Below are 27,391 nucleotides of genomic sequence, written 5' to 3'. Positions count from 1 at the left end.
ATAAGCAGGAAGACGCCGGGGGGCTGTCGCTGGCAGGTGCACGGTGGGGACAGGGCATCCCGGCTCCTAGCAAACCAGGCGGCTCGAGGAGGAGTCGCCGAGCGCAGCCCCCCAGTGCCTTGGAACACGGGGACTCCCGGGCCGCTGCTTGGTCCGATGGTTCCAAGGGAAGCCGTCCTCTGGCCAAGGGGCTCCGGGAGGAGGCGAAGGCTTCGCGGGCCGGGGGCGCGGCGGCCGAGGAGCTCAGGCTGCCCAGCACCTCCTTCGCGCTGACCGGGGATTCGGCCCACAACCAAGCCATGGTGCACTGGTCAGGACACAACAGCAGCGTGAGTACCCCCGCGGGCCGGGGATCCCACTGTCTCCCCGCAGCAAGGGAGCAGGGGGGGGCAGGAACGAGGTACAGATAGTTACTCAAGGGTTGGGGGGGGGAAGCACCATGACTTTTAGAGAGAACAGGTTGACCTAGCTTCCCCCACGCCCCCAACAGGTTAGTGGAGTTTGTTGGAAGATGGTGTGTGTGTGTGTGTGTATGTGTGTGTGTGTGTGTTTGTGTGTGTGTGTGTGTGTGTTTATTGGTGACCCTAGGATTGGGGCAGCCCGGAGGGGAGGGGAGGGTGAAGGAGGTTAAAGATGAGCAGAGGAGGGATCTGTAGTTCTGGTGTACTTGGCTTGGAGTTTTCCTGTTGGGCGATTGAATTCGTAGTGAGGACACCGATTTGGGGTGGGAGCCGCTGGACAGACTGACAGATTCTAGGGGCAGCCAGGGCTCCCTTCCCCTTTCTCCTCTCCAATCACTCGGAAGGGAGCCCGGGAGATGGAGGCCACTCAGACCCCTTACTCCTGCCCGCCTTAGGGTCTCTGCTCTCTGCTCCCGGCCACTTTCTCCCAGCTCCCAGCCCTGGCGGGAAACGGGGCCAAGCCGACCCCAGCCTGGCCTCCAGGTGACACTAATTATGCCCCCCACCCCCCAACCTGGGCAGTTGCCCTGGAATGCTACAGGAGAGGCAGCAAGAAAGTTTAAAGCGTGAAGTGAAATTCAGCACCCATTCCCCTCACACATGCCCAAGCACATACAAGTCGCTGAGCAAATAAACTCGCCTGGGCCGAGTTGTCCCGCACTACATCACTACATACAATCCGCTCGCGAGTGGAGATGGGTCCTGTGTGCTTCCAGCACACCTCTCCACCTCCACTCTGCGGCCAGGTTCCCCGGGAAGCGGCTGTATCGAGAGGTGGCGCCCTCGAGTCCCCTCTCGTGGCTCTGAGCTCTGGATCCAGCGCTGGGCCCGGCCCTCTGCCCCCCGCAGCCGCTGCCGCCCAGCAGAGTGGGCCCAGAGGGGTCCCTCAGCACCCAGCTCGCCTGCACTCAGCGCGGTGCAGCCCAGCCGGGGAACAGCTGGGAATGGGCTCTCCGGGCGGAGAGGAACGGCCTCCCATGATTTACCCCACTCCCCTCACTTCCGTTGCCCCCCACTTCAGTCAGTCTCACAAAAATCCTTTTCGCCTCTCTGGCTCTCCCGATGGGATGGGACCCCAGCATTGGGCAGGAGGACGATGAATGTCTGTACAGGCAGCCTGGTGGAACTCATTGGGTGGGAAAGCCCAGCCCTCCTCCCTTTGTATGTCTCTTCATGACTGACATTAAACATTTCCCTGCGAAAATTTCATCTTATTTTAACGGGTCCTGGCTGGGGGTGGCATAGGGGGTGAGAAGCGAATAACAGGAAAGCTAGGAGTCTGCAGAGCGCAGCACGTAGGTAATCCTGAGTACAGATTCCCTGGTTCTTAATGACACACAGCGCTGGTAGCCCAGCCTGGGTAAGGGGTGGGAAGGACTTGGGCAGTCTAGATCCTTGGCAGCCAGCACAGTGCGCTGCTTCATCTGCCCCTAAAAATACCCCCATAGCTTTGGAGTGGGCAGCTGTGGATGTGGGAGTGGGCAACATGTACCATTGCAGGGATGGGTGATTGAAGACTTACAAGTTCCCAGAGGAGTGTGTGTGTGTATTCCTTCCTGGGAGAGGAGGATGGACAGGCTATCTTGAAGTAAATGTGTCCTCGGAGGAAGAGGCGATGTCCTCATGTACCTGTGACTTTATAATGAATTACACATTAAACTCACTCTTCCTGAAGAGTTTTCTTATACCTCTGCTTTTATTTTAAGGATGTGTGTGTGTGTGTGTGTGTGTGTGTTGACAAAGCCTTAAAGATGGGACGTTAGAAAATAGTAGTTGCTTTTTGTAAATAGTAGTTAAACAAGCGTAGCCTTCTCTGCCCGTCTTGTGTGCCCGTGCGCAGCAGAGGAAGTGAGGGGGCATGTCTTGCCCAATGTTCCCTGGGGAAATGGCTCTTCAGTTAAAAGTGGGCCACTGGGGCCCGGGGAGTGGACAGGCTGGCCTTGGAGTCTTTAGTAACAGTGATGAGGTTTGGACAGTCCACAGACAGTTCCCGGGGTTTATTGGTTGTGCTGGTGGCATGTCTTACCGTTCAAGCAAAAGGCAAGGTGGCACAGCTGGTGCAGGGACCCCAGGGTGCTCTCTTTCTCTGGTCCAGAGGAGGACTGGCTCTTGAGCTCCTGGGCTGCACCTGCCTCTTTTGACCATGCTTTGTAGGCAATGCCAGTGAGAAAGGCTTTGCTGAGTATCGGTCCGTGATGCTATGAGGGAATATGGGGAAACATTAACATGACTCTGTCTTTTAGAGACTTTAAAAACATAACCCCTTGGGAGAGTAATTGGGAAACCAGTTTCCACTACCTTACCCAGTTGGTTTCTTCCTCCCCTCTCCCTGTCCTGAGGGAGTGAAAGAAGGTGCTCTACATACAATCCAGGTGAAGAATGATGGGGTTGATGGGCCTTCTGAAAGGTCCAAGTGGAGAGAGATGGCCCCAAGGCAGACTACTTGGGTCCCACATAAGGCTCTTTTGGCAGGAAAAGAGAATTCCATCTTCTCTTCTGGCTTCAAAAGTGTTCAACACGTACTGCTCTGGGAAGGCACCAGGTTAACATGTTCTCCTGCCAAGTGCCTTTGGTAGACCTGTTACTTGACATGAGTTTCTTTTTAGGGAGTTTTCAGTCACCCTAACTGGAAATTGAACTCCGCTCCGACAGTTTGCAGTTAGGCATGCAGAGTGGGCATGCAAGGCAAGGACCTCCACCCCACCTCATGCATCCAGCATGTATCCAGGGGCTCAGTGGGCAGAAGGGTATCCTTGTCCCAGGCTTGGAACATGTATTCACTTTGGTCCCAAGAGTGGTGAAGGATGACATGGGGGCCAAGGAAGAGGTGCCCAGCAGGCTTGAGCCAGAATGCATCATTTGGTTTTCCACTTATTGTTCTTGCCCTGCCACGTGTTCTGGGGGAGAGATAAGTGGACTTGAACTTGGAACCTGAGTGATTTGCCATTCATTCTCTCTGGTTATCTCCAGCTGGGATCCTGGTGATGAATGGGTTAGAGGATGTTCCACAAACACCCAGAGAGAGCCCAGTCCCCGTGGTTTCCAGGGGAACAGAAAACCATCATTCTGCCCTTCTCCCACAAAGGAAGGAAGATACCCCCCTGCTTGGTCAGTGAGTTGGCAAATGGCCGTGGAGAGTTGTGAAGGCAACCGTCCATGTTCCATGCCCCCTCCTCCCTGGAGTAATCCTTGGTGGGGATTTCCATTCCTGGTATTGAGGTGGCATGCTGCCCCTCTTTAGATGGACCCCCATTCCTTTCCAGCAGCTCACTCCCAGAGCATGGATTTGCAGGCTGCTGCCCCTGCAGTGTATCTGGTCGGAACCACTTGCCAGATAGTTTTCAGTTAATGTGCCCAACACTGCAGCTTGGTGAAGAGAAATGAGAGATGCTGGCAATTCCGGGTCCCTATCAGACCACCCTTCCCTGAGCATGCTAGCAGGTGGGGGCACATGGATTCTCCCAGTTGGGATTTCATACCCTTAACTAATTCAGCTGAACTGTGCTCTAAAATATTTACTCCGAATGTGCAAAATAGTGACAGATTTGATCCGATTAATTGTATTCCACGCACTGGAGCATCTAATTGTGGCTCCCAAACAGATTTCTCAGATAGCTTTTGGCTGGATTGTCTAGCCTTCATTGTCTGTGCTCACAGTCCCCTGTCATAATTTTTTAATGCATTTTGCCTTCTCAGAGGCTTAATAAAGAAACCTGCCACAGAAGCCGTTCTTCGAGGGGCTGCCAAAAAGAATCTGTTTTTAATTAATATTACAGGGGAGCCATCTCAGTGGAGATGTAACTGGGCAAGGCAGAAAGCGCTAATTGCTCCTGGTCACTGTTGGTCTGGGGGAGGGGGGTTCAGAGGAGAGGGTTTACATAGGCTGTTTGTCTGCTCTGTGCTTCCCCTGATGTCTAGGTTACAGCGTGTTATTTGCGTCTCAGATCCTGCAGTGATTTCCAAGGTGAGCAGAAGTTGCAAACTCCTTAATTGGGAGGCCTGATCGAAGGATTGCAGAAATGTAGTGGTTGGAGCTTGCTTTGGAGTTGACAAGAAAGGAATGCCAGGAAGTGGCTTCTCCAATAGGATTTAAAGGAAGGGGGGTGGTGGCTCCAGTGGCAAGAAGGCTCAGGGAGCAGAAGGCAGAACTGCTGTTCCCTCGGGCTGTGTAAATCTATTGCAATGGAAGGAATTTAGGAACTGGAAGGAGCTGAGAGGTGCAGCATAGCCAGACAGGCTGAGATAGGAAGATGAGTCTGAAGGCCAGGGCTTCATCCAAGGCTAGGTGTCCCTGCGGCATGTGCTTTGACTCACCTGTTGATCTCCTGCTTCCTTTGGCGCCTTGGCTGGCTTGAGATGCTTCCTGCACAGGGAAAAATGCCAAAGGATGACTTTTTCAGCAAGTTTGGGAGAAGAGAGACCTTGTGGAGGAGGAGGTGGAAAATAGAATGCTAGTGCCTGGTGGGTCACTTTGAGTCATCAAATCTGGCACTGTGGGGTGGATGGAATTTGGCTGACCATACTTATCCCCCTTTGAACTGGAGGGTGACTGACTTTGTTGGCAGTGAGGAGAGATAAGAGAGCTCTGCCTTACATGGAGTAGGTACTCAGTCATGTTGGACCATGTGGGTAAAGGAGGATAGTCCCATATCTCATTTAGCAGAGGCTACAGAGGATTTGGAAATTCTCATCCTTTGGGATATCAATGATTTCTTTCTCAGCTGCTTCGAACTTGACAGCTGCTATCACCAGGAGTATTTCAAGCAGTATGTCCACATTCGAGCTTGAGTACCTTTAGCCTTTAGATTCAAATCCGAAGTCCCTTAGCTGGGCATTCAGGGCCCCTCACTGTGTATATTCTTGGTCTCTTTCTCCAACTTTTATATTTGACTCCTTCCCTCCAGCCAAGGCAGCCCCTTCATTGTGCCAAGCCTCCTCTTGACTCCAAGCCTTAGCTCTTGAGTCTCCCGCTATTGTTATTCATAGTTAGTTGGAGATTCAAACACAGCACCTCTATGGAACCTTCCTTAGAGGCATTTATTTCCCCGTTTCCTATGTATGTATAGAATATATAGACTTCCTTAGCTGTGGTGGGGGTGGGGGTGAGGGTAGGGTGGGGCAGTCTAACGCTCCTTTTCCCCCCATTGACCTCTCCCTGGACACCTCCCCTACCCCCCAGTACATGTCCCTACCCACCTAGTGTCTGTGTCCATTGGTTATGCTTGTATGCATGCATACAAGTCCTTTGGTTGATCTCTTACCACCCCCCACCCCACCCATCTCCTACCTTCCCTCTGAAGTTTGACAGTCTGTTCAAGGTTTTTCTGCCTCTGGATCTATTTTTGTTCATCAATTTATGTTGTTTACTATATTCCACAAGTGAGATCATGTCCTATTTATCAATCCCCGACTGGCTTGTTTCGCTCAGCATAATGCTCTCCATGTCCATCCATGCTGTTGTGAATTGTAAGAGTTCTTTCTTTTTTACAGCAGCGTAGTATTCCATAGTGTAGATGTACCACCGTTTTTTAATACACTCATCTGCTGATGGGCACTAACACCGTCTCTTAATAGCATTGAGTTTATACACCTGGTTTATTCATATATGAATTTCAACATAAGATTTAGAGGCAGCTCTATCCTATGTAGTAAGATAGAAATAGGGACTAGTCAGCAGTCTTGGCTTCTTTCTTATGTACGCCAGAGATTAGATAGACTCATGTAAGATATTCAGCCCTTTGCTAAGTATTTCCTCTGTATGTGCCAGTGGTCTGGGCACAGGGGCTGGTAGGAGTGTGATGGAGGGAGAAGACAAACAAAGACAAGGCAATGTTTGCCTCAAGGTCCCTCCGATATGCTTTGGATATGAGGCTGCTCTTGTAGAAAGTAACACATGACAACAAGACAAATGCCATGGGGTGATATGTGGTCAATTGTCAAGTGACCATTTTAGGCTATGAGTTCAGAGGGGAGAGGATCACTGTGGGAGATGCTACAGGCATCCTAGACTCACAGAATGTCAAGGGTGGGCATGCATTTAGAAACTGTCTTCATCAAATCACTCCGCACAGAGATGAGGGATATGAGGCTCAGATAGGAACATGGCATGGACTCCCTACTGGTCTTCCTCTTTGTGTTGCTGTCCTCTACTCACTCCCAGTTTTCTCCTTTCTACTTGGGTTTATAGACCATTTTCCTGACAAGAGTATTTATGCAATTTATTTTTCACTCAGGTGAGATATGCTGCCCATGTTATAGGTAGGATAGACTGGGGCCTAAGATGAGTATACATGAAGTTAGCCAGAGAGGCTTAGAAATAGATTCTCCCTCCTGTTCCCAGGCTGTGTGCTAGGGCCCCCTGTGTACCCACTCTGGCCCACACACCGCCGTGGCTGCAGACAATAAATACCGAGCTTGTTAATGTTGGACAACCTGTATCTTTGTAATGGTAGTTAATGGGGGCCTCTTGTGAGTCACCTCATTATTTGTGTTAGTGAATCAAACCTGGTTGCATCATCAGGAACATTTTGCTCATTTATTTTGATCAGTGTAGTTTGGGTTTAATTATTTATGGAAATACTATTTTTTATAGTACATTAATGTGCAATAGTAAATTAAAAAAAACTAATGGTTTCTAAGAGCTTAAGGATTACATGAATAGCTCTCTACTATTAACTCATTGATGGCAAGCAGAGGAAGCCATCCCTTCTGGGCTGATATGAGAGGGACCCAGGGCATGGTGGAGCCAGCCATGCAGGGCTGTTGGTCAATATAACTGTGCCCAGTTACTTGGCACACACTGGAAGAGAACCTAGTTTAGGGGAAGAGCTGTCTCTGTCTTTATTTTTTAATATCTTTTTATTGACTTTAGAGAGAGAGGAAGGAAGAGGGATAGAGAGACAGAAATATTGATGAGAGAGAAACATTGATCAGCTGCCTCCTGCATGCCTCCTACTTGGGATTGAACCTGCAACCCAGGTATGTGCCCCGACCGAGAATTGAACTGTGGCTTCCTCATTCAATCACTGAGCAACACCAGCTGGGCTGCCTCTTTTTCATAATAGCTGCATGACATCAGGCAAGTTGTCACCCTTTTTAGCTATTTTTTATCTACAAAAACAGGGTGAAGATAATACCTCTCACATTGGGCTGTTGTAAGGATTAAATAAGACACACATAGCAGAGTGCTTAAAAGAAGTGTTTGATCTGAAGCAAGCCTTTCAGATACTTTCAGTTGGTTTTGTTTTTATTTTTATATTGGAAGGGGCTTTCCCGTCATTTTCAGATGGAAACATTGAAGCACAGGAAGGAGGGACTTGCCTAAAGTTTCTCAGTGAGATGCTCATTTCAACCCCCTCCCATAGTCCATGGCCTCCGTCAGATGTGTCGTTGTGATATCTGTCTTCTGTGCGGTCCTGACATACACAGTGAATGAAATTGAGGAATGAATGGCTGGGGACCTGGCTTCTTGAAACTCATACTTAGACTTTGTAGTAGAAATGGTTAGAATCAGATGGTTAGAAACAGGTTAAAGATTAAGTGTAATTCACAACTAATAAGTTGAATATTTTTCTAGGATTTCATGGAGTGGAGGATTGAGAAAGGTATCCAGAAAGATGAATTTTAACATAACATAGCTTCCCTTGGCTTAAGCATCTATGATTATCCTTTATAGTGAATCATAGAAGATTTCTTGAAGAAGTGAAATGTGTAGCTTTAAGAAAATAGGAGAACTGGGCTGCTGGGCTGGTTGGTAAGCAGAGCCTATAATGCCCAAGACTCAACGTCAAGGTCATGGGATGGACCTGACAGTCCAGGTTTGCTTCTCCTCTCAATCTCCTAACTTTGCTTTGTGCCTGATGCAAAATGGGGATATCAGTTGCTGGAACTATCTGCAGACTACTTGCTGTCTCTTTTCCAGAATTACCATATTGGCCCAAACCATCCATATCTTGTAGTGATTGACACCCATCAAGTTGCAGACTTGAATTCCCTTTTTGTCTGTAGTCTATGCACCAGAAATGGGGCCTGCGATTCCTACACAGACACTGGAGGGACTGTTGTCCTGGGAAATAAAGGAAAATAAATAAGATGAAATAGTAGAAGAATGCTGCATGAAAAATTGTCCCAAAGGAAAGAAGAGCAGGAGAAGCCTGCAGTTACATCCTGTGAGGGGTCCTTTGGTGACCCAGAGATGAATAATTGATTGAAAACAAAGCAGTGAGTCCTGAGTGTTGATCATTCAGCCTCTTCCTGCAGAAACAAGGAAATGGATGCCTTGTACAAATATTCCGCAGTCCATTCAACCCATGGATGACTCAACTAAGACCCCAGAAATAAATTCAGCCAGAAGTGATGCTCAGCCTTGCTTCTCCCATCTCTTCTGCATTTTCTGCCTTTGTGCTTCTCACTTTTTTTGCGCATGGTGGTCAGTCAATAGAAGCTGATTGATTTGAATGACATAAACACTTTCTTAAATACTTAAGACTGCCTGAGTGAAGAATGAATGTCTTGGGGTTGAGGAAGTGTCTGGCCTCCTCTGGCTGCCTTCAGGCCTACGGTCTGCACCCCTGGGACATCACAGTTGTCTGTCACCGGATCTCAGGCCCCACATGCCTGACTCAGTACTCTCAAGGTCTTTTTGGCATCTATGGTGAGGTAGGCACTTTCTTTTCACTGCCAGATGGCTACAATCAGGTTAAAGATTACGCTGATATATAAGAAGTGGGCTTTTTCTTTTTAAAATCTGTTCTCAGTGGGAGATGGAGAACAATTACTTAGGCGAACTTTTTTTTCAGGGCTTGAAAAGTGGCGCAAGCTGCTATATCCAAACATGGTTAAACATAGTGGGGGAGCTTATCTATGAGTTTTGAGCCTATAAGAAACTTGTTTTCTAGGTGTAAAGGAAGGGTATCTTTAGAGGTGAAAGACTTGATCATATCACTGGGTTTCTTTCAGTGCCATTCATGCTTGAAAGCAATCTTTTGACTGAAAGATTTCTGAAAACTCTGAAATGTCTTTTCTGTTATGAGATGGCTCGCAAGCAACAGTGACTTTGAGGATGTCTCTGAGTCTTAGTTTCATTGTCTGTAAAATGGGGATAATTACTGACTTGTAGGGTTGTTTAGAATCTTAGAGATTGTTACTACCCATAAAAGGTCTAGTGTAGTGGGCTATTCTATTGGTTAAGAATGTTAGTTCTCATTATCTGCCAAGATAGGAAGTGGGGCAGGTTGAATGTCTAGACATCTGTAGCAGATAAAATGGTAGTCTGCCATATTCCCTTAGCACTTGCTGTTTCTCTGCATGTTGGCCTGACTTCTAACCACCAGCACCAGGGCCTTTTTGCCCACTGAAGCTTGATTTGATCACCCAAGGCACAGGCTGGAAGTGTCAGAAATTAATTCCCATCAAGGAGTAGGGAGAAGCCACCTATCAATGACTAGTGGAAGTTGGATGAATACCCGAGCTCCCTTATCTCTGAGGCTGATTTTCTACACTGTCTTCCAGAGTCTCCAGTGGGATGACACCCTAGTTGCCTACTGTGGTAATTTGCTTGCTTTATTGGCAGCCCTTTCCATCTACTCCCTTATCAGTATTTCTTGGTATTGCCTCCCAAATAAACTACTTGACTTGTAAATATCTTTATACATGTGTGTATATATTTATACATGTAAAGAGATTCCTTACTGTAAGGAATTGGCTGACATTGTTATGGAGGCTGAAGAGTCCACAATCTGTAGTTGGCAAGCTGGAAACTCAATATTGCTGATAGTGTAGTTCTAGTTTGAGTCTGAGTCTGAGGCAGGAGAAGACCAATGCCCCAGTTTAAAGACAGTGATGCAGAAAGGAAGAATTATTTCTTACTAAGCCTTTTTGTTCTACTCGTGCTTCAATGGATTGGATGAGGTCCATCCACATTGGGTAATCTGCTCTACTCAATCTACTGATTCAAATACGAATCTCATCCAGAAATAGCCTCACAGACACACCTGGAATAATGTTGGATCAAATATCTGGGCACCTATGGCCAGGGTCAGAATTTCGCTCATACTTAAAAAAAATCCTACTTAGGGCCATACCATGGTATGTATTAGTAATGGAGAGGGAGATGACATCACTGACTCCGGTTCTGAGAAGGTCCTCCTTTAGTGTGGCACCATCCTGAAGAAAGGAGCCCAGTTCATGGTTATACTGAGTGGCAGAAACATGGTGCTGAGGCTTTGAGAAGACATACCCCTTTAAATTAGTCTTCACTGTCATTTCTCAGGGCTAAGGAGCTCCACCTTACCCCAAGGCATGCACAGAGGGTCCTTAAAATTTGGACCTCTACCTCCTGGCAGGTGATATCCTGACTAGGAATAGGGTACAATTCCTGTTTTTCTTAGACTTTGTTTTGGCAGGGAGCAGCTGAGCTTACGGTTCATCAGTGAAGGTCATCATGACAGGCTGGGAAGAATATGAGCCTGAGAGTTGGGATCTCTAGACTTGGGTACATTACAATCTTCAGCAAGTCATCCTTTCTTAGGTGTAGGTGAATAAAGGCCCTCTCAGGTGTAGCAGCTTATATGTATATGAATTAGAGATTTTTTAAAAAAATGGGTGCATTAGTAGGGAGAGGGTCTCGAATGATGATAAAAAATGTAAAATCCTTCTTTCAAGAGTTCATACATTTGTTCTATCCCAAGTATATGTGCATTCTCTTGTTGTTGTTGCTGTTGTTGTTGTTCTTCTTCTCCTTCTCCTGCTCCTCCTCCTCCTCCTGCTTAGTATGATGCTAACTTATTTGAATTTTCTAATTCAGTTTCTTTATCTACAAAATGTAAGAGTTGCATAAATTGATGCAAGCCCATCTCACCATAAATTAGATGTGATATGAGGTCAATCATTTCTTTATGTGTGAAATGGGAACATTCCTATTTGCTCCCTTTATGTCGCGGTTAAATAATGAGATGCTGCACTTGGAAGCAATTTGAAAAGAATGCTTTTCAAAGTGGTATAAACAGGGGGAGCTATGAACTCGGTGTTAATTCACCTTACCTCTCCTTTGTTCCTTCAGTAGCTGGAGGTCCTTCCACAACAGATTTGAGACCATGTTATGACATCCACCTTCTTTTGCTTGCACCCACTTTCATTGTACATCCAGGAATGATGTACAATTTATTTCAAGTCACATCTGATATAATAAAAGTCTCAGATGGCAGTGTAGAATGGATGTTTAAGGAAAACATTTGTTTCAGGACTTGACCTATATTGATTGCTCTGCTTTCTTCCTTTGAGATAATATGAAGTATTGGGGAGCATCTACTATATGGCTAGTGATGCAGGCTGTGAACAAGGCATATGATACACACTGGACACCCACAAAGCTTAAAGTCTTGTGTGTGGGAAACACATATTAGATAAACATTGCCGAGAACAATGTGAGATAATTTAAAATATGTGCCAGTTTGAGCATACTTAGGAAATACATTAAAAGCAAGACCACAGTGAATGAAGACTAATAGAATGTTTAAATGTTATGGTTGTGTTTATTATTTACAACAAAACCCAGTAGCATGGTAGGAAATAGCTCTAATCCTCATGACTAAGCCTGTGTTGTTTGGTGAGGAGTCTTCTGAGCTTGGAGATCAAATTGATTATCTCATATCCTGATAGTTGGTACGAATTCTGCCATCTTAGTTTGTGCTCATTTTCTTGTACAGCTTTTTGTTTTTGGCCATAGTATTGAGATATTCCAACTTCTTAATTGTATTATTATTGAATATTCTAATTCATACTGATTCCTTTATAGGCTGGCTTCCCTGTTGTCATCTAGATAAATCTACTTATTCTACTCCTGGGGTAATACCTCTGTTTGTTGGGTTCATTTTTTCTTATTGAGGGCTGATTTTCATTTTTCTGTGTTACATCCTCAAATATTCTTTTTCAGAGAGTGCATGGGAATGCTTATTCCAATGTCCTGTTATACATATTGATAGATTCCTTTTAACTCTCAAAAGATCCTGGTTTGGATGATAGATAATATAGTCACCCATTGCTTCAGCAATCATTTTTTTTTTCATTCTTGGTATCTCTAAAATTTATTTTGCTCTCACATTGGCTTGAAGGTTCATATGTACATAGTAATCTAGGGTCAAAAAATGTTCCCTTACTTAAATTATTTGCTGGATTGCATCCTCTGCTGTTTTGGGATTATATGTGCCTCCCCTCCCACTCAGGGACTGATGGGGGTGAGGAAAAGGAGCTGCCTGCTGTGGAACACCTGTGGCTTTTTTCATATTAGTGATGTAGAGCCCTTTAAGGAGTCCCAATGCATTACAACCAGATTCATACCAATTGGCAGTCTGATGAGGGGCAGGCACTAAACCCTCTACAGAGCAATTTGCTGTAGATGCTTATTATCCGAATACCTTTAACATAATACTCTAAAAAAAGGCAGTTTTAGCTACCTTTTACTTTAAAAATTAAAAATATATTTTAAAAACTTCATCAGTATTAAGCAGGTATTTGTGTTGTGCCCTCTATGTGTCACGCTGCTGAGCTCTGAATATATAATAGTGAGCAGTTCTCTGAAGGGGAAGTTCATGATACTCTCAAAGACTACCCCTGGGACATTTAGTGTGGAGAGGGCAGAGAGGCAGAAGCAGATGAGCTGAGCTCTCGGAGGCCCTCAGGGTCAATGAGGTGAAGAGGAGAGGACAGTGTTCTGGGCACACAGCTTCTGGGGCATGAGGGAGCGAGATATCTAAAAGGGACAAAAAGGACAGTGTGGCTGGAGCAGATGACTCGTGGGCTAGGGGCTGGTGAGAGATGAAGCTAGACAAGCAGGGATGGGTAGGATCAAGCAGGACCTTAGGAGCGCAGGGGAAGGAGTTTCTTTTTTATCCTAAGAGCCAAGGGGTAAGCCACTGGAGGGTTTAACATTGGAGAGTGATACAATTCAATTGACATTTAAAAAACCACTCTGACCACCTGTGGTTTGGAGGAAGAATAGGATGGATGCTTGGAGACCAGCCTGCTGCTCTAGCTAAAGATGATGGTGGCTTAGGTGGTGGTGGTAGGATTGGGTGGGAAGGAGCCAACTGAAGAAATATTTAGCAGATGTAGTCGATGGTGTTGGCTCCTTTGTATAATTCTTCACACCTCCCCATAACGCCCTTTGCTTTCCTAGTGCCTTTTGGGTTTGGCCTCGTGACTTGCTTTGGCCAGTAGGAAAGGTGCCAGTTCTAAGTTTACTTATCAAGAAGCGCTGTGTATCTACCTGCTGTGTTGAGCCTCGGCAGTGGCCATGAGAAAAACACCCAGACTAGCCGACTGCTCCTGTGAGGATAATGAGTGACAAATCACATGTTGCTACTCTGAGCCTACATCAGCCGAGCCGAACCTAGCCATGAGCAGCAGAACTGCCCGCCTGAGCCCAGCTGTATCGCCCAACCTTCAGCTGCCCTGTACTTTTATGAGAATAAATGATTGTTGTGAAAATAAGGGGTTGAGATTTGAGTGGTTTGTTCTGCAGCAAAAGCTAACTGATAGAGTAGGTAAAACCGACAGAACTTGATAGATTGGATGTAGATTTGTGAGGTCATAACTACAATGTAAAGTGAGGCTCACCTGTATTTTCAAGGTCACTAGCCTCATCCATGCTCAGAGCTATCTTTACCTGTGTCTTTTTGGTGGTTTCCTGCCACTTACCTTGCTTTACAATTCATGGCTTTCTTTTCTGGAGCTGAATGAGGTAGGTTGGCTACAGGGTCCAAAATAATTTATCTTCAACTTTTTATTTCTCACTCTCTTTTCAGCAGCCTAATCGGATTCCAGCAGAGCATTTGAGCGGAGTGGTCCTCAGATCCCTCTGTGGGGGGTCTTCAAGCCCTAAGCTTAGTGTATTCCTGTTAAAGTCAATTTCTGTTCTAGCTGTGAAGATGGGATTTCACTTATTGGGGTGAGGGGAACAATGTGGGGCCAGGGATTTTCTTGGTCTTGAATGATTATTTAAAATACATTAATGCTGATAAAATATTTAGCTTTTAAATAACAAGTTTAATATAGGGAACTGTGGTTTATTTATTAATGGCAATGGCAGGGAGATTGGTAGGAGTTGTGCTAAAGTGCACTGTTGTGATTTTGCAAAGTATAGTAATTACTGTAATATTTTGTTGAATTATTAATATCTACTATGTCTGCAGGAACACAAGCTTCTGCAGTCAAATTCATTTCAAGATTGCCTCCCCCTCTTCTGGTTTTGTTTTGTGTTTTCTTTCTTTCTTGTGCACATATACATTTTTAAAGACATGGAGCAGGGTGGGTAGCAGAGCTGATTATCTTGTGTGAAACACCATTGTTACACCCTGCAACTGAATATAGGCAGACAGCAATGAAAACCTACTGTTCCTGAGGATGCCCTGCCTCAGCCAAGCCTGTTCATAGCACCAGACTGAGGGATGCTGAAGGAATCATGTCTAGGAGAAAAGGACTCATCAGTGTGCCCTTTTTGGGATCTGGGATGAGGAGAGAGAATAGCATATATAAATGTGAGGGTAATATGCCTTTAAGCAGAGCCGATATTACCTGCAGATGGAATTGGCAGGTGCTGGGGTATATGTACTGAAACAGTACCAGCCTCTTTATTAATAGTTTTAACAACTATGACTTAGTGTCTATTATGAACTCAAATGAGTTCAATGTGGAATTGGTTGTGGTTAAATGGAAATGGGAATACAAGCTTTCATATCACCATGTACCGACTTTATGAAATGGCCCAAGTCAGTCAACATCTGAGACTCAAGTTGCCCCATCTGTGTAATAGTTGCAAGGATCAAAATAAAGTTATGTATTTGAAAGGGCATTATAAACCCTAAAGTTACAGACATATGTAAGGGAATGTTATTGTTATTAAATTATAGTAGGACTTGCTCAGGCTTGTGGTGTGATTTTGTGGGGGCATCTGAGAATATTCTCTGCTCAATTACTTTTTGGCCAGAAACTTCACATTTTGGTAGTCGAGATTCTCTTAAAATAGAAGTAATTTTAGAGCTGGAAAGAACATGTAGTGATCTAACCACATCCTTTTCCAGATGTGGAAGTTGTGGCCAGGAGAACCGTGGAGTGCCCAAATTCACCGAGATAGTGAAGGCACCCACCCACTGTCCCTCTCCCTGACTCCAATCCAGTGTTCTTTCTGCCACACACTGATGCTCTTCAGTTTTCCATTAAGTTCTATGCAGGCGTTTCTCCAAGTAGGGATCCTTGGGCAGAATGAATACATTAGATGACTTATGGGATGACATAGGGAATGGGATGCGTTAGGAATCTTAGCTCTACCACTGACTTTGTGTGACTTTGGGCAAGTTGCTCTCTGAAACTCAATTCTCTCCTTTATAAACCAGGATTATAATTCCTATTTTGAACAGCTGTTGTGAGGAGTAAATGAGCTTGAGAGGCTCCACAAAGTGCCTGTCCTGTGGTAGAAGATACTTGACAATGGGTAGGAAATGATTATAAGTGATAAGTTCGGATGATTACCTTGGTCTGCCTCATAGTAGGTCTACTCCAGTGAGCCATTTCCCCCATCCGCTACTGTGAGGGTGGGTGTTTTTAGGGGAGGGGGAGGCTGCCCCTTCTAACACTGTTATTTCCCTTCCCCGGGGTTGAGTGCATTTCCTGCAGAGGAAAGCCCTGAGCAGTGGGAAGACAGCCCTGTGATGGACACAGGGATGAGCCACCAGTTACCAATGGCCTTCCCTTTCTCTCCAGTCTCAGACAGGGACAGCTCTAGCCCCATTTTAATTTGCCCTAAAGGGGGTGAGGATGGCAGAAGGGTGGGGATGGTGGTCTTCAAAGAATAGCAGGGGACTCTGGAGATGAGACAAACGAAATGGCTTGCATCCAAAAGTTGCATGGCTCTGTGTCATTTGGGGCTTCTCTTCTTGATTTACTAAGGAAGTTCCCTGCAAATTGGTTTGAGTTTATTTTTTATTTTTTTATTGGCAAGTTTATCCTGCTTCTAACAAGTCCATCCTGAGTCTCGTGTGAGCTGGGTAGGACTCAGTGTGAATTTACAGCAAATAAAGCAGGGCCACCTATGGGTGAACACTTGGGTAGAAGATGGAATTCGCAGGGACAGAAGGAAATCTGAAACATCCAGGAGCCTGTATCTCCTCTCAGGCAGTGGGGCTGGGCGGAATGTTTGCTGAAAGCAAAATAAGAGAAGAGAGGTATGCAGGGAAGTGTGCTCATTCCCCTTTCTGGCTCTTATCTTCACCTGTGCCCAGTAATCTCCACTTCTTTTTTCTTTTGTTAATATATTTTTATTGATTTCAGAGAGGAGAGGAAGGGAGAGGGAGAGAGAGGGATAGAAATATCAATGATGAGAGATAATCATTGATTGGCTGCCTCCTGCATGGCCCACACTGGCGATTGAGCCCGCAACCTGCGGATGTGCCCTGACTGGTAATTGAGCCATGATCTCCTGGTTCATAGGTCGATGCTCAACCACTGAGCCAGGTCAGCTGGGCCCAGTAACTTCCACTTATACTGCTCTCCTTGCTCTGGAAAAAATGTCTAATATTAGTCTTTTGCTCCTTCCATTCCTTTTCCTGAGCCCTTTGAATTTTATTTATTTTATTTTCCAGTCTTATTGAGTTATAATCAACAACAATTGTATATACTTAATGTGTTCAATGTGATTTTTTTGATATATGTATACATTGTGAAATGATTACCACAATCAAGTTAATAAATGTAATCATCACCACACATAGTAACGATTTTATTGGTTGTGAGAACATTTAAGAGCTACTCTATTAGCCAATTTCAAGTATACAATACAGTATTATTAACTATAGTTACTATGCTGTACCTTAAGTCTCTAGAACAGTGGTTCTCAACCTTCCTGATGCCGCGACCCTTTCATACAGTTCCTCATGTTGTGGGGACTCCCATTTTCATTGATACAAGTTGAACATAATTAAAGCATAATGATTAATAACAAAAACAATATGTAATTATGTATGTGTTTTCTGATGGTCTTAGGCGACCCCCGTGAAAGGGTCAAAAATAGTAGTATATTTTTTACTGATTTCAGATAGAAGAGAGAGGGAGAGAGAGATAGAAACATCAATGATAAGAGAGAATTACTGATCAGCTGCCTCCTGCATGCCCCCTACTGGGGAGCCAGCCCAAAACTGGGGCATGTGCCCTGATCAGGAATAGAACTGTGACATCCTAGTTTGTAGGTCAACACTCAACCCCTGAGCCACACCAGCTGGGCTGATATAGTTCCTTTAGCAATATACCCTGAGTTGTAATTGCTGGCTTATTTGTTAGTTCTATTTTTAAATTTTGGAGGAATCTCCATACTTATTTTCATAATGGCTGTATCATTTTACATTTTTGTATACATTTTGTGTATACAAAAGTTCCCTTTTCTCCAGGTCATCACCAACATTTATTATCTTTTGTCTTTTTGGTAAGAGTCATTCTATCAGATGTGAGGTGACATCTCATTGTGGTTTTGATTTGCATTTCCCTGATAATTAGTGATGTTGAGCATTTTTTTCATATATCTGTTGGCCATTTATATGTGCTTTTTAAAAACATGCATTCTAAGTTTGCTCTCCTAATGGGGAATAGAAATTGTCCACCTCTACTGGGGATGGTTTGGAAAGGTATTTTAGGGATGGGGGGGGGTCTTCTGAAATCATAGCCTGTGCCATTTGTCTAACTTTTCCGCCTTCAGGACTGGCATCTGGGAGAGGGAGGCCACTCCCGTGAGGTGAGAGAATAGGGCTCTGTACAAAGGCCGGCTTCTATTTCTGTGAAATGCTTCTAATGGTGCATTTTCTTTGGTTAAAAAGAAGAGAAATTGGGGAAAGTGCTATTCTCCTTTTCCCCCTTAAATTTTATTTATGTATTTGTTATAACAATTTCCATTTGAACCATTTTTAGGAATGTTTGGTAAAACTCTCCTGTGAAGCCATCTGGCCCTGGGCTTTTGTTTGGTGGAAGCTTTTTGATTACTGCTTCGATTTCCTCCATAGTTATTGGCCTTTTGAGATTTTTAGATTCTTCCTGATTGAGTTTTGGAATGTTGTATTTTTCTAGGAATTTATCCATTTCCTCCAGGTTGCTTAGTTTGTTGGAGTAGAGCTGTCCAAAGTATTTTTTAACAATCATTTGTATTTCTGTGGGGTCTGTTGTTATTTCGCCTCTATCGTTTCTGATTTTGTTTATTTGGGTCCTCTCTCTTTGCTTCTTGGTGAGTCTGGCTAGAGGATTGTCAATCTTGTTTATCCTTTCAAAGAACCAGCTCTTGGTTTCATTGATTTTCTGTATTGTTTTTTTGGTCTCTATGTCATTTATTTCTGCTCTAATCTTTATTATCTCCTTCCTTCTGCTCACACTGGGGTTTATGTATTTGTTATAACAATTTCCATTTGAACCATTTTTAGGTGGCATTGGTTATATTCACACTGTTGTCCAACCATCACCACTATCTGTTTCCAAAGTTTTTCCATTGCCCAAACAGAAGCTCTGTAACTACTAAATCATGACTTCCCTTTGCTTTGTTCCTTAAACAGCTGAATTCTCTTTTTCAGTGTCTGAGCAAGTATGGGGACTTTCGGTTTCTTCCTCTCTTCTGCCTTCTATCCTACCCTACTACTTTCTCCCTCTTAGCCATTCCCCTCACTATAGGGGCTCATGGAGTTGGAATGAGGTGAAGGCTCATAATATTAAGGGCTGAAAAATGGGCATTTCTACCTCCTTCAAGTGCCATGTTATTCACTTATAAAAGTAGTCACACTTTCTGGCACCCAGAGATACATGCCTCCCTCCACAGCCCCCAGCTTGTTCTCTTGAGGCATGGGTGGGTTATGCCAAATCATTGATAAGCTGGCTACCCACATCTAAGATGGTTTGAACTTGTGATTTTATCTCAGCTACGCCTTTTATTCATAGGAGACTTATTTATGTATACCTGAGATCTTAAACAAGCACACTCCATAGGTGAATTATCGCCTGTATTCATTATTATCATTGTCATTAAAAATAATGAATGATGATGAACTATGCAGTTAGGATTTGGGCACATATGAACCAATTCAGACTTGATCTTGGTCTTCTGGGAACATGATATCTAACATAAGCACATGCAGATAAAAGAATGGAAATATCAAACCGATATTAGAACCCAAAATGAAGCCTTTGTGGATGGGCTCTAACATTTGCTGAGGGCCTACTATGTGCCAGGTACCAGTCTTGCGTGCTTCACATATGTCACCCCATTTCTCCCTCACAACAACCTGTGAGTTGGGGTTATTATGATCTCTAACTTAAGGATGAGGAAACTGATGAAGAGAGGTCACGTAGATTGCGAAGGTCACACAGCTAACAAGCTGCGGAGTCAGCAATGAAATAGAGGAACATATCTTTTGAAGATGGAAATCATTGAGTCTACTATTATATTGACATAGAAATTGGGGAATTAAAGAGTTTGGGAGAGGGGTAGGCTGAGTGTACCAGCATGAACAGGTGGGTAAAGGTGAAGAGGTCAGCTTTTATTTCGTTCTAGAATGAGGTAATTTTGTAAAAATAACAGACATTGAGGACATTCTTATCATGTACCAGATGCTGAGCTGTAACCTTTGCAGCAGCATCTCATTCAATCCTCACCGTCCTGAAGTATCCGTTATTATGAGCCTCATTGTAAAGATGAGTAAGCTAAGGCACAGGGGAGTTAAATACCTGGCCCAGGTCAGATAGCTGGTGAGCAGCTGAGCCACAAGTCCCCCTACACGCTGAGCCCCAGAGCCTCATGTGGTCCTCTTCTCCATCAAGGGGAGCAAGGCCCGGGAAGGGAGAGGGTCCACCACTGATCGCACCAGGACTCGGGTGTATTTTCAACTCCTGGGCCTTTTCCCAATTAGACCGGCCTGTTCTCTAAGAACCTTCACTGAGCATTTGTCCTTAACTTGTAGTGTTTCCAGGCCAGGAGCAGGATGACTAAAGGTGGAGGTTAGAAGCAACAGGGTGTTTTGTGGAACCCGGAGAGACAGGGAAGAAGTGAGACTGGATTAGGGAGGCTTTGTAGGTCCTGCTCTTGCGTTCATTTCTGTTCTCAATGGGCAACCCTTAGTAATTCTGAGCAAGGGAGAGATGTAATTAGCAGTGGCATCAGTTGCTCTCAAAACATCATAAAACCCATTCTCCCTACTTGGAGGGAGGGAAAACAGAGGCTCAGAGAGGTGCAGAGGCTGGCCCAGAGGCTCCTAGCCAATTGTTACTGGCAGCAAACCCAGATGCCCACACCACTGCGGTCTCCCCTTCCCAGAGAGCAGGCTCTGGCCCCTGCCCGCTCCCTCCTCTCACTGTGCGCTCTGTGCAGCAGCGCCCTCTCCATCATTAGCACAACCAGTGGGGTTCTGCTGTAATTAAAGGAAAACAAGGGGAGGAAGCAAAGCAGAGAAAGGGGGGAAAAGCAACCACCAACAAAACATCAGATTTCCCACACAAACGCCCTAACAACGGCCATCTATCGGCTTTCATGGGAACCTGCTTGTTTTAAATACAGCAAAGGGAAACCCCATGCGATGGTGTGGGAAAGCAGGTTATTAAGTTCCCTTCAGGGCGCCGGAGTGAGGACTTAACTCCTTTTCTTGCCCTTTCTACCCTGCAGGGCAAAACTGATCAAACATGAGTGTTGAAAGAGACCTTGAATATCTTTAGCTCAACTTCTCTGCCAAGGCAAGGTTCCCTAGTCACCTACCCCTCCCAAGGTAGTATCTCTTGTTACCTGGCTCCCGCTATCCCCAGCTCCTTGAATTTGCTGGACCAAAGCTCAAGTAGGGGAGGAAGGCACTTTAGCCAGCAAGAAACTGTCACTCAGGCCTGTTGTCATTTATGGCACTGACTCCGGAGATGTCCAATTAATTCATTTATCCAGTTAGCCCCTTGCTCTCCGAAATGCCTTTTCTTGTTGCTGAGCAACTTAGATAGACTTTTGACACGTGTATTCAGCTGGTGAATGAACCAGCAGTGTTTTCCTTTACCCTGGCACCCCTCCCATTCCTCTTACACCTTTTATTCTGATGCACCAGTAATGAAGATCATCGCCACCAATCTCCAGCCTTCTCACCTTTCCCAGGCCTCTGAAAGTACTTGCTGCCACCTTAACACATTTCTGCGGGTAATTTTTATGCCGGACATTTGTCATGGACAAGGAGAGTGACAGAATGTACAGGCACATCGAAACGTGCTTGCAAAATAATGGGATTAGCCCCGCTCAGGCAAGACATGGGAAGAGCTTTGGAGCTTTGCTGGTGGCGGGGGCCTGGCCAAGGAAGGTTAGGCTCCCAGGTGTTTGGGAAGGGGGGCAGGCTCTCTCTGGGTGACACGGTTTTAGCAAGGGCAGCTCTACTAGACAGTTCCATTTGTCTTTACAGTCTGCCCTTCGCTGGGAGTTGTCATCCATCTCCAGTCCGGAGTGCCCTGAAATAAACAGGAAGGGGGATTTTACAGGAGACTGAAAGGGACAATATCAACCCAGGAGGGCAGCCAAGTGCCTTGAGGCCTCATCCTTGAAGTATAGCGTGCCCTTGTTTCAGGATGTGAAAATGCCATGCACTGCTCCGGTGGGTTAGAGGCTAGAACTGGACTGGAGTCCAAACTCTACCCTTCTCTGGTTTCATCAATGAGACGATTGGAGCTCCAGGAGGGGCCACAGCTTGCTCAGTGTCTCACAGCCAGAATTTGGGTCTCTAGAGTGTCAGGCCGCCTTATTTGACTCCACTGCTCCTCCTTGATCTTATCTAAGGACCCTCGTCCATGAAATTAGTGCCTCAAGTCACCAAAACGTACTTGTCTAAATCACCTTTTATTTTGGAAGAGTTGAGGCTGGCAGTGCGGATTTGCAGACAATGAGGATTTTGGCTTCTCTCCCACCATTCACCTTGGCACACATGTACTGCAGATGCTAGGGACATGTGCTCCAGCCGAGTAGCTATTTTTAAAAAATATATATTTTTATTGATTTCAGAGAGGAAGGGAAAGGGGAAGAGAGATAGAAACATCAGTGATGAGAGAGAATCATTGATAGTCTGCCTCCTGCACACTCTTCACTGGGGATGGAGCCCGCAACCTGGGCATGTACCCTGACCAAGAACTGAAGTGTGACTTCCTGGTTTGTAGGTTGATCAGCTCAACCACTGCGCCACACCAGCTGGGTCGGGTATTCAATATGAACAAGGTTTGGTCCCTGTCCTAAGAGAGTCACACTGTAGTGGAGGAGCTGGACAGTAAGGGAAGATGGGCCTCCTCCCAGACACATTCACAGGGGAGGATTTGGGCCATCTGACCTGGGCCCAGATCTTATGGTTGAGGGGGGTTGTGAGGACAGGACAGGATGGGGGTGGTGAACATTCTTGACCAAAAGGACAGCATGGGCCAAGGCCAGGAGGCATGAGAGACCGTGACATGTTTGGGGTCTGGCAAGTGACCTAAAGATGGAGCCTGCAGGCCATTTGGCTTTCCTCTGACACAAGGTGGATGGCTCGGTGCTGCCCATACTGACATCCAGAAAACATTGCCTCCTGCTCTCTGGAATAACAAGTGCCCTTTATCTTATCTCCATGCATGTGTGGGTATGGAAAAGCATATTTCAGGTCTCCTGGATGGAAATGACTTCCCTTTGAAGTTAGTTCGTGAATAATGATGAAGGTCATAAAAATATATGCACACTGCACACATACTTAGCTACCACTGTGGACCGTAGTTGCCAGGAACAGAGCATTCAGGTAACCAGCTGCCCAGAGAAATAAAGGGGGGAGCACTGGTTCTCTGAGTCTCCTGTGGGACCAAGGGAACGTTTTATTGAGGAGGACCCATTCGTTGGCACTCACAATTGTGGCAATCCCTCCATCTGCAGCTACAAGGGATAGTCAGACAGTGGTCACCCCGACCAGGCCTTTCCCATGCAACACGTGCGTCTCTGCTTCCAAGCATTGCCCATAGGCTCTCCTTCCTCCAGCTGTGCAGCCAAACTTCCCTGGTGTCAGGCACTCCTTTTCCACAGGCCGGGTTTTTAGGGAACTCAGAGATAGCAGACAGCATTATGGGATTTCTTTAGTATAAACTCTCCTCTGGGAATGTTCTTAACAAGGTGGTTTGCGTTCCCCTAGGACTTCAGCTGGGGGTGGCTACTAGTTCTCTGGTAGGACTTGTTACTGTAAAATGCATGCTGGGCTGAAAATCACAATGGTCTGTCTTTGGAGCAATCCGATGCACATGGCAATCTAAGGCTCTGGTAAGGGAGAGACGTGGCTTTTTATTCTAGAAATATGGGCTGTGGTGGATGAAGCCACTGTTGGCTGGGGTCTTTCTAGACCAGAAGGTGGAGTCTCCTGTGGTCACTGCCTCTTGTTAATTTCTTTGATTTCCTTTGCCGATAAACAATCTTTGCCTTGGGGAGATCTGTTGAATCCGGTCTTTTCCAAATGGGGCTGCTGGTGCACGGGAGAGATTGTAACTTTCTCTCCCTCTGGTCATCCCTTGCCATCCCTTGGGTGATTCGGTTCCCCATTTTCTGGGATGTGCCCACAGGATTTTTCTTCCCCCCTCCCCCACTTTTATAAGGAGGCAGGGTGCATCTGGTGCCAGATATCATTCAACCCTGTAACAATCCACCCTTTATGACATCACTGCTCATCACCATGGAAACATTTCCCGAGTCACAGAGACTGGATTGTGGCATCATAGCATCAGGCAGGAGGAGGGGGAGAGGAGAGGGTTGAAACTGCCTGGAGGCATGAAATTCCAATAAACCAGCATGGAATGGCAAGGATGTAGGATTTTTCCTGTTTGCATCCCTGAATGGAGAGTCTTAACTGTGGGTAGCCAGAATACACCTCATCTGGGAAAAGGAGGAAGAGCTGTTAATGGAATGTGGACCCTGGACGTTTGTTCTTGCTCAGTTTTAGGGGAAACGGAATAATTCTACTGAGAGCTATTCTGTGTTTTATATGCATTTCTCATTTGATTTTCACAAAATCTCCATGAACTGGATTGGATCAGAGAGGTTCAATAACCTGCCTAAGGTTACACAGCTCATAAGGCAGAACTGAGAACTGGGATCAGAAGATGTAGTCTGTGCTCTCATGTGGCTTGCAGCTGTGTGTGTGTGTGTCTGTGACAATTATCTAGGAAATAAAATATAAATAGTTAAAATTATGGTAGAGATGAAGAGAATAAACATGGTGGTATTGGAAAGTGAGTGGGAACTGACTTATGTTCATATATTATTATATTTGGGACATGGCTCGGCATCTAGTAGCTGTGCACTTAAATATGAAAAGCAACCCAACAACTTCTACCCCCTGCCCCAGCTATGTTTCTCTGCACGTGTCCCCACCTTCCTGCACCCCACTTCTCCATTTGTCTGCTCCCTTTTCCTGAAACCTCTCTCTCAGCCTTCCTCCCTTGATCCCATTCATTCCTACCAATCCCCCACTTCTCTTTCTCTAGACCGTAAAATCCTTGAGAGAAGACACTCTTCTCTGTTATAAAACATCCTTGGTTTGCCTAAAGATTAGGCTAGAGAATTTGCTGCAAAAATAAATGAGCAGTGGCCCTTTAATAGGAAAGAAATGGTTAGATTTACATGGTTAAAAAATATTCTCTTACATACTAAGCAAATTGTGGCTGATAAATGAACAAGTAACAAATGAACATTCAAAGGGACACCCCCCCCCCCCCCCCCCCAGCCAATGAAATGGCCAGTCATGTTTAGTTCAACAGCTTGTTCGCTTTGTTGTTTGCATGTTCATGTTGGTTGTGACTTCATGTGATCTAGACACATTTTCTCTTAGGAAAATCGGTCCTGGCCTATAAGATGGCATCAGTTAGATTAGTACAGTGGTTCTCAACCTTCTGGCCCTTTAAATACAGTTCCTCGTGTTGTGGCCCAACCATAAAATTATTTTTGTTGCTACTTCATAACTGTAATGTTGCGACTGTTATGAATCATAATGTAAATATCTGATATGCAGGATAGTCTTAGGCGACTCCTGTTAAAGGGTCGTTTGACTGCCAAAGGGGCTGTGACCCACAGGTTGAGAACCGCTGGGTTAGTACTTTGCAGGGTTCTAAGAACTGTGGGTGCTTTGCCATGGATCACCTCTGGGTGCTGCTGTCCTGGTGTCCCATCTGGACAATAGATGGTGCTAAGGGAGCCCATTTGTGACACGTTGCTGAGCTTTCAGGAGCATTTGCTGCTTGAGTTCAGGCCTTCATTGCACCCCTAGTACTTAGATTGGACAGGTCTCTGGTCTCCAAAGTCCGGGCTGCTCATCTCACCTAGGCCCCTTACTGGTTAGAGCTACTGTACTTTCCTGTGAGAGAGGGGTGTGTGTGTGTGTGTGTGTGTGTGTGTGTGTGTGTGTGTATGTGTGTAAACGTTTTAATTATTAAACCATATTAGATACATTTATAACCCAAGCTTGTTCTTTTTAGGACCCTAGAGTATCTCATTCTTGACTGTTAGAAGGGGGCCCTTCTGGATCTGCTTTATTGATCTATCAGAACCATTATGACTGGCACATACAGAACTGCTAAGTGGCATTTAAAAAGTGACCCATGAGGAGTCATATAATGAATTAATATCACAGGTTTGGGAGTGAGATAGACATGGTTTCAGATTCTGCTTGGGCCTCTTAGCTAAGTGATCTTGGGCAATTTACTTGTGTTTTCTACGTGTAAATGTTTTCATTTAAATATGGGGCACGAATCTTAGGACCTACCTCATGGTGCTGATGTTCAACTTCAGTGAGATGTGCCTGTAGGGTCTTATCACGATGTCTTCTTGAACAGTGTTTTATTGTTTTAACGTTCACATTTAGGCCTGTAATCCATCTGGAATTTCTTTTTTGATGTGCTAAGTGTCTAATTCATTTTCTTTTTTCACGTAAAACTCCAAATGACCCAGAGTATTGTTATTACAGATTAAATGGCTTTACTTGTGTATGTCAGTTTGTGAATTCTCTATTTTGTTCCATTGTCCCTTTTTCTCTCTATCCTAACATCAATGCTGCACTGTCTTAATACTACAATTTCTAATCCATCTTATTATTTGGTAATTTGTCAACTTCTTGTGCTTTCTTCATGATTGTTTTGCCTCATGGCTCTTTGCATTCTCATGTACATTTTAGAACCAACTTGCCAATTTCCACACACACACACACACACACACACACACACACACACGCCTGCTAGGATTTTTGGTTGAGACTAAATTTATCAGTTGATCAATTTGAGGAAAATTGACAATATTTAGTTTCCCTTAATTTCTTTCAGCAACATTCCATGGTTTTGAGTAGAAAGGTTTGGGAATCTTTCAGTAGATTTATTACCAGAAATTTGATATTTTTTGATGCTATTTTAAGTGGGAATTTAAAAAAAAAGTTTATTTTCTAATTATTGCTAGTATTATATTTATATTCTTTTGGGTTTTCTTTACATACCACCGTATCATCTGTGAATAATGAAAGGGTGCTTTGTGTCTTTCCTTTATACCTTTTATTTCATTTCATTGCCTTTTTGCACAGGTTATGACCTCTTCACAGTATTGAATAGAAACGGTGATAGTAGACATCTTTCTCTTGTTCTTGAGTTCAGAGGGAGTGCATTCAATATTTCACAGTGAATCATCATGCTTGTTGTAGGTGGCTACAGATACCTTTTATCAGGTTAGGGATAAAAGTCTCTTTTTCAAGTCTAACATGTGATGATTATCTCTGAGTGGAAAAAGTAAAAGCTAATATATAAAAGGTAATAATGATGCTAACATGAGTAAGAATAAGAGAGGCAAGAGAGAGAATAAGAAGATAAAGAAGTCTGCTAAAATGGAGAGTTAAAAAAATGTATTGGATGCCTCTTAT

General features: G+C 44.8%; 1 protein-coding gene across 1 annotated transcript in view; it reads left to right on the top strand.

Annotated features, from left to right (window-relative positions):
* Positions 1 to 2: 2 nt before the first annotated feature.
* Positions 3 to 27,391, top strand: part of SORCS3 (sortilin related VPS10 domain containing receptor 3) — a gene marked incomplete at its 5' end in the record, with an annotated part of 527,180 nt that continues 499,791 nt past the window's right edge. Inside the window, one exon of the mRNA XM_006756437.2 lies at positions 3 to 329. Within this exon, the coding sequence (XP_006756500.2) occupies positions 3 to 329 (327 nt within the window). The remainder of the gene's footprint in view (positions 330 to 27,391) is intronic.

The sequence above is a fragment of the Myotis davidii genome, unplaced genomic scaffold (genome assembly GCF_000327345.1).
Source record: "Myotis davidii unplaced genomic scaffold, ASM32734v1 scaffold332, whole genome shotgun sequence".
NCBI lineage: Eukaryota > Metazoa > Chordata > Mammalia > Chiroptera > Vespertilionidae > Myotis > Myotis davidii.
The sequence above is the reverse complement of the archived record's forward strand: the minus strand, read 5'-3'. Positions and strand labels throughout refer to the sequence as shown.